Here is an 8,033-nt window from a genome sequence, read left to right on the forward strand (position 1 = left end):
GGGGGGGGTGGGGAGGGCGTGGAAAAAACAGTGTCTATGTAGAGAGAGGGCAAAGTGTTTCTTTTGTTTGTTTTTAGATCTGCCTTTAAGATATTTCTGTAAGGAAGACAAGTAAACATTAGATAACAGCGTGAGACCTATGTTATCTCAAAGTAAGGAAGAAACTTCTGAATTATAAATTCAAAGATCAGCACAAAAATTATTTTGTTTGTAGATTATCATTTAAATTCCTAAGAACAAAATTAATCAAGAATTTTAAAGGGTATTGTTTCTGTCTGTGTAGGTATACACACAAATATGTACATATACACATAAATGTACATGTACACATGTCTATAGCATATATTAACGTATATGCATATAAATGTTACATATATGCAATATATATGAAATGAAATACATATATATGAGAGAGAGAGAGAGGGAACACAAGAGAGAAAGAGAAATCATATAGTGCTTATCAAAACCAATCCTATATTTTGGAAAGACAAATTGGTTAGAAACACAAACCAGTAAATCAATTCTGCTCCCCTAAAGAGACTGACCAATTTAAGGTCCTGAGTATAAATTCTCTGGCCTTTTCCAGCAGGCACAATACCAAGGTGGTGTCTCAAAAGACAAACATACTTTTGTGGTAGATAACTGTTTTCTTGGCTTCTAAAGAACTGTGGCCACATTCTTATGAAGAAAATTGTGGCCTACTTTGCCAGTTATTTTATTTTTCCAAAGTAGGAAAATTCCCACCCATAGGCACAGGAATTAAAGTTCCTAAAAGAAAAGTTCTCTTCCTGAGGACCATCAGGTGGTATCTCAAATGCTCATCTCTAATGACAATCTGGTTGTGACGAATCCTCTATGTTACTTTCTAGAATCTGATGTGTGTGTGTGGGGTGGGGGGCGGTCCCAATACCTCCAAGTACACAGCAGAATTTAACTATGGTTTATATGAACACATCTGAATAACTGACTCATTTCTTCATCCCTCTCATCTTTTGTATATTATCCCATTATTACTTACTTCCCTACTTAGCAAGCATTTATGAGGTCTCTACTCTGTATCTGACAGGGTACCTGCTAATGTGGTTGCAAAGATGATTTCTTTCTTCTTTTATTTCAACCCATACTATTCTATGAAGTACCGGGGACATGCAAACCTAAAGATTTCTGCTTGGAAAGGTTTACAGTCTTGTTTTCTTTGCCCATCCAGGGAGTCCATTCATAAAATTCACCTGTGATTTATGCAAATTCTACTCTTGCTGTATAAATAGCCATCTTACTCAGAGTCAAGAGCACAGCTTGTAGTTCCTCTTGAATTGCTTTTCATAATGGAGCACTCCTGTCTGGTGTCAGGTCAACACATATGGACTCAGGCCAGGGCCACGTGTGTTACACTTGTCTAAATATTGGAGTCTGTGATTACACAGGATGGACTGAGTTTATGTTTCTGCAAATCAGTGGCTCCTTTTCCTGTGACATAGCAAAAATGCACTGATATGCTAAAAGAGGCAAATGTAACAAAAATGAATGAGAAAAATCACTGAAAAAAAGTTGAAGTTTTGATATCATCATTTATCCTTATAATATTAAAAATTGGTAGACTTAGGAAACCTTCGTATCTTCAAAGATTCAAGCCCTTAAAAAAGAGTTTTGTTCCATGAGCCATAGTTGGCCATTTGCTTACTGTTTTCTTTAATTTTGCTAATAGTGAGCTCTTTAGATGACTTTTGTTCGACTTATCTGAACCTTAGTATATGCATAGATGCATATCTTTAAATGCAGAGATTTGGTGTCAAAATTCTGAGTCTATTGTTGCAATCTGTGTATCTATAAGACATCTCACTGTGCTTTTGATCTTAAAGATGTTGGAGTCCACTTTTTAAATACAAATTTTAACTAGAATTTTTGTGTCTTAGGTTTAATTTTCCCAGAACAGATATTAAAACAAGGACTAGAAAACAGGTAATTGGTTTGAGAAATGATCTCCAGAAATACTGGTAAGGGAGTAAGGAAGAAAGACATAGGATCTTTTAAAAATTTTTCTTATCAAGGTAGCTGCTGCTATGGGCAGCTGGGGCTCCACCTGAGCAGGAAAATCAGAGGCATGGGGGCAAGCATGCCTGAGGGATAGGAAACTGTACTAGTTTTCATCTGGTTCCATCCATAAATGGCCAAAAGCCCATTAAGCCCTCAGGCGGAAAGGTGGGAGCTGAGGTGGCTGTAAATCATTCTGCTGTGCAAAATCCATTATTCCAATTTAATTATGCTATTAGTTTCCATATCGAGCAACAAACTCAGGTTCCTTCCCCTCCTTTTTGTTTTTTGGGGGTCTTGGGTTTTTTTTTTTCTATTTTCATTTCTACTTTATTACTAAAGTGAACCAGTTATAATTTCAACTGTTTTCTGCTGGTTGGCTCTTGTTTCTATGAAGCCCAGTTTTGTTACCTCTGAATTTCACTCTGCAGATTTAGCTATTGTCATTCCCATTTGTGTTGGTTCGCTCCCACCAAGAATAAACATTGTAAATTAGGTTGAAAAAAGTGGGTAGTTTCACCTACATACTAACCAATCATTGAAACTCCCTGAAACAACTGTGAGTGCCATCCCTCCAAATACTCCAGAATCATCTATTGCTGTAAGCAAGCTTCACCTCTGACCTGATGGTTGAACTTTAGTAAATTTATAGCATGGCCTTCTTAAGCCTCCGTTTCCTCATCTGTAAAACTATACTAACAATAGAGACTTCCTAACTTCTGGTTAGGAATAAAAGTAAATCGTTTAGAAGAATTTTTTTGTGGAAGTAAACATTCAATCAATATAAGCTATTTATTATTAATGCTTTGTGATTTAAGATTGTTAGAATATATGTCAGTTATTTCATCAACTGCTGACTGATTTGCCAAAAGCATACTCACCATCCAAACTACCTATAAAGAACAAATGGTTGTATCCCTCTCCAGGGGTAAAAATCGTGGTTTCATAGGGTTGTGGCTGGTAAGGGCATCATAAGACACTATGCATAGTGGACACTGAGAACTGCTTTGTGCCTTTTCGTCTTCTAGGAATGTGTGCCACTAGTTTGGAGGATAGGAAAAATGATGTTATGATGAATTTCTTAGGCACTTCTAGAAAGATGGTCTCCCTGAGTGCTGGAGGATTTGATATTAGTTGACTCTCCTGTCATATCTAGTTGTTTATCCTGAAGCTCCAATACCCTTTCCAAAATGTCTTCAGAAAGGTTTGTCCATTCTTGTTCAGTGGTTCCTACTCTGCAATCAGCGCTTCAGGATGCTCATGTGCTACTTCTGGTTCTGAGCTTAGTACAGGTTGAGTACCCCTGATCAGAAGTGTTTAGGATTCCCAGCTTGGGGAGGTGTTGGAATATTTCATATACATAATGAGATATCTTGAGGATGGGAACCCAGTCTAAACATGATATTGGTTTACATTTTATATACATGTTATACACCCAACCTGAAGGTAACTTCATAAAATATTTGTAATCATTTTGTGCATGAAACAAAGAGTCGTAGTGTGGCATTTTCCACTTGTGTTCCATGTCAGTGCTCCAAAAGTTTTGGTGTTTGAAGCATTTTGAATTTTGAATTTTTGTATTAGGGATGCTCAACCTGTAGATTTTTTTCTATAAACCGTGCGTGTATTTTTTTTTCTGTTTTTTAGATTTACTTGTGGGTGCATTTGGAACAGGAAAAGTAGCTGTTTACAGGTATGTGGCTGGTGGTATGCAAATGTTCTTCTAATTGTTAGTTACATTTTCTTTTTATTGTTTGTTTTGCCTTAAAAACCTATTCTGATTATTCTGGATAATACTTAGATGCTCTTTTTAAAATCTGGAGGTATTTTGGCCCTCAATTTTTAGCCTTTCATCCTTCTCTATTTTTATTTTCATACTTGATGACCAAACTTCCAGTCCCTACCAGTGAAACATTAAATAAGACTTGAAACTCAGAAAATCATAAAATGAGCCACTCTTTAAATATTACTGTATTTGAACTTTTCTTTGTACTTTGGAAATCATTGAAATGTGCACTCATAGAGGAGTTTGGGGTGGGGGAATTTACTCTTTACCTTGGCTGCTATAATCAAGTGTGGACACTGAGTTAAGGAATAAAACATACCAGGAGTTGGCAGCCTGCAAAATCAAGTGTTGATCAGCAGTTCAAATGCAACAGGCGTGGAATCCAAGCCAGACCGTTCCACACACTCACTAATTTGTAACCTTGGATAAATTCCTGTAACTTTCTAAACCTCAGGTGTTTTATCTGCAAAATGGAATAGCAATGCTGACTTTATTAGATAACCTTTGTTCAAAAGAATTCAGTGAGAATCTGCATGTGAAGTACTCTGAACACTAGCTGGTTAGATAGCTGATGCTTAAAATGTTTGGACTTTCCTTTAAAACATTTATAAGAATTTAAGAAACTATGTCAGGATATTGAGACAAAAGTCAGAGAGCATAAATAGTTGTCCCTAGGCATGTAGGGAAGGTAGTGCTAATACAGTCAGCTCCCAGAGAAAGTCTGAGGTTAAGGTTTCCTGCTGTAGGTGGGTTTTCTTCCTCATCAGTTCCATATAAACTCAATGAGAGCTGATTTATACCAATGACTTTCCACTTCGGGCTCTAGAGAATCAGGCAGTTGGAACTCCCAAAGTTTTGAAGCTTGGGGCTTGGGATTTGCAGTGGCCACAAAAAGTTGAAGAGAAATGGCCCCATGGCCCAAACTGCTACTCTCTGCGTCTGCCATTGCTCTTCTGTCAATGCCCTGTTTCCCATGAGCAGCTCCCAGCCAACTACTGAACACAACAAGGACATAAATAGAAGCTTATTCCTACAAGACATGCAACTCCCCTCACAGGTAACTCTGACCCAAGGACACCCCATCACCCACACCAGAACTTTTTATTCAACCTTCTCTCCTCCCTTCATCCTTACAGGTATCAAAACTCCAAGCCTCCTCCCTTCACTCCCCTTTTCTTCTCATAGGTGTTTGCCACAATAAATATCTTGGACATCTAATTCCATTTTGTCATCTGCTCTAATAAGGACTGGAGTTAACACAATATTGAGAATAAAAATAATGAAGTACAGATATACAGCATAAAGCACCTTAGGAAAAATCCCAGTAGGCCCCATGTGGTAATGATGAAATTGTTTAAAGCAATGTCCTAAGCAACTTTCTGACCTCCAAGTCACAGCTCCCCCTTCTGTCTTCAGAGAAGATTTACCCAACATGGCGTCACTGCATCCTGAGATATGGTGGCCTTGACTCCTACCGTCATCCTGAAATCTGGTGGCATTGATTTCCAAGCTTTAAAAATCACTCCACTCACTTCTGTGGTGACTTATTCTCTGGTCTTTTTATCCTCACCTGAGTGGCCAGAATAGTGCTAACTCCATCAGTTCCTCTCAAACTTTGTTGCATGTTAGAAACACATTCCAATGTGGTTCTTGCCCCAGAGGTTCCCCTTTGGTTGTTCTGTGGTATGGCCTGAGCCTTGTATTTCAAAGTTCCCTGGGTGATTCTATTGGGCAGTCAAGATTAAGAACCACCACTCTGAGTTAAGCACAGAATTATTCTGTAAACCCACCCTCGAGTGCTTAGCTAACTCTGCAAAGCTCGGATAGAACTTTGTCAATTGAGGTAAAACATTGTCAATGAGCCAACAACATTGTAAAATTCAAATACTTACTGTGAGTGGCTGGAAGATGATGGATTTTCTCAAGCATGAATGTAAATATTCTACCAAATTGTAAAGCAGTATTTTATACCAATGTAGTCACAATATTGTGAGTCCATTCCATAAAGAAAGCAGGTCTGTGAGTATGGCTACACTTGATAGGCCCACAGCATCCCTTATTTGGATTCATATGCTATCAGGTGTGTTCAGAGGTAGCTAATTGAGTGTGCTGCCCTTTTATTCATGCAGAGAACAGAATTCTTGGCACAAATCTGGGAATATTGGCAGGAGCCTTTGGAAGCAGACTTCTGCCTTTCAGGAAGAGAGCTTCTGCCTGTCGCTGGTGAGGTCCATTCAGACCCTGTGTTTTCTCCCTGCAGAGCAAGGCCAGTTGTGACTGTGGATGCCCAGCTTCTGCTGTACCCAGTGATTATCAATATTGACAATAAAACTTGCCAGATTCCAGAATCTTTGACACCTGTGGCCTGGTGAGTTCACCCAGTTCTTCTCAACCTCTAATGTGGATTCAGATCACCTTGGTATCTTATTTTAAAAAAATGCAATAGTTCAGTGCAGTAAGTTTGAAGTAGGGCCTGAAGCTTTGTATATCTAGAAAAAGCTTCAAGAGGCCACTGATGCTGCTTGTCTGTGGACCAAGTTTGAGTAGCAAGGAAGTAGTCTTTTAAATGCAACTATGACATGATGCCGACCTTTGGCTAGTTCTCTGATCTTTAGGCTCTGAAATGAGAAGCATCAAAACCTTTGGGAAAATTCCCAGTGAAACAAACCTTGGAGAGATCTCTTTGGCATACTAAAATGTTAATCAAACTAAAAATAAAACAAAATACCTTATCTTGCATTTGCATATGTTTATGGATACCACTTTTCAGATATCTCTTATGTATCCTCCCATGCAACTTTTCTAATAGTCTAGCTTGGGTTAAATCATTGCTTCCTGTGCTGAATGCAGATGTCAGTTTTGTAACATAGCATGTACAACTAGATAGAAGGTAAACCTTACAAAAAAAGAGATTTTTTTTTGTATGCCCTAACCTGAATTTTTGTGATCACGATCTCATCATTAGGAATAGTGGTAGAATCATGGCCCCTTGGCCTGGACCACAGGAGAATATTGCTTAGCCAGCTTTTCAAAGTGTCCCTTGTGAATTGTGCCAGTCACATGAAAGGAGGACAAAATGAAACTAGATTATATCAAAACCCAAGAAAATAACCCCTAGTATTTCAAGAGTAGGTCCTTAAGGGTCAGAGGTCATTATATTGGATTATGCCAACTGGGCTTATCTCCTGGAAAATCAGTAAATCCCTGAGGTGTTTGAGATTTTCCCTCATTTTCCAGGAGATGCAGTCTAACTCAGGCCAGTATGTTCAGTTTCTCAGAATGTCAGAATGTAGACCAGGCCAGTCGTGACCCAAAGAAGTTATTTCTAGCCCGTGTTACTATGTTACTGATGGCCTTTCGACAGGAGTTCTTATCAAAGTCAACACTTGAGGATGGAGGGTGGGGGATCCAGAAGACCCCGAAGAATTCTTCGAAAAACATCCTGTTGCTGGGAGCTCCTATAACGGGCAGGCATGTCCTCTCCCTTAACTGCTTTTGAAAGTAGTTGGGAAATGCCCTGAGCACATTTTTAAATGGTTTAAACCATAAAATAGTATAATGAAAACCTGATCTGAGAAAATATGTGAAAGAGCCAGCACTTTTCCTTAGCCTGGCATGATTAAATGAACATTAAATGAACTGTGAGTGCTACTTGAGTGTGAGTATTAAAACTTCAATATCCCCATGTAGTCTTCTCTAACCCTGTGGATTTCTAGAAGGAATTCCTTCAACATGGACAGCACACTCTGGTATAGAATGTGGTGGTTTTGAACAAGATAATTTTTTTTCCTAAGGACTTTTAGTTCCATGGATAGTTTCCTTAAAATTTAAGTAGTTTTATGGAACCTGTTTGGTTTTACAGAAAGATTATTACTTTTAAACCAGAAAGTGTTCTTTTTGTGAGCAATTTTCCGATTGCATTAAGTCATTTTTATTAAGATGAGATGCGATTCTTTTTTTTTTCTAATTTTTTTAATTGGTTATTCAAAACATTACAAAGCTCATGACATATCATCTTCCATACATTTGATTCAAGTGGCTTATGAACTCCCATTTTTTACCCCAAATACAAGTTGCAGAAACACATCGGTTACACATCCACATTTTTACATAATACCATATTAATGACTGTTGTATTCTGCTACCTTTCCTATCCCCTACTATCCCCCCTCCCCTTCCCTCTCATCTTCCCTCTCTACCCCATCTGCTGTTGTTT

General features: G+C 38.3%; 1 protein-coding gene across 1 annotated transcript in view; it reads left to right on the forward strand.

The window, feature by feature from the left end:
• The window catches only part of Itga8 (integrin subunit alpha 8), a 174,898-nt gene that overhangs the window by 83,153 nt on the left and 83,712 nt on the right, over nucleotides 1-8,033 (forward strand). Inside the window, exons 14-15 of the mRNA XM_048809772.1 lie at nucleotides 3,679-3,724; nucleotides 6,078-6,185. Coding sequence (XP_048665729.1) covers nucleotides 3,679-3,724; nucleotides 6,078-6,185 — 154 coding nt within the window. The remainder of the gene's footprint in view (nucleotides 1-3,678; nucleotides 3,725-6,077; nucleotides 6,186-8,033) is intronic.

The sequence above is a fragment of the Marmota marmota genome, unplaced genomic scaffold, assembly GCF_001458135.2.
Source record: "Marmota marmota marmota unplaced genomic scaffold, marMar, whole genome shotgun sequence".
NCBI classification, from domain to species: Eukaryota; Metazoa; Chordata; class Mammalia; order Rodentia; family Sciuridae; genus Marmota; species Marmota marmota.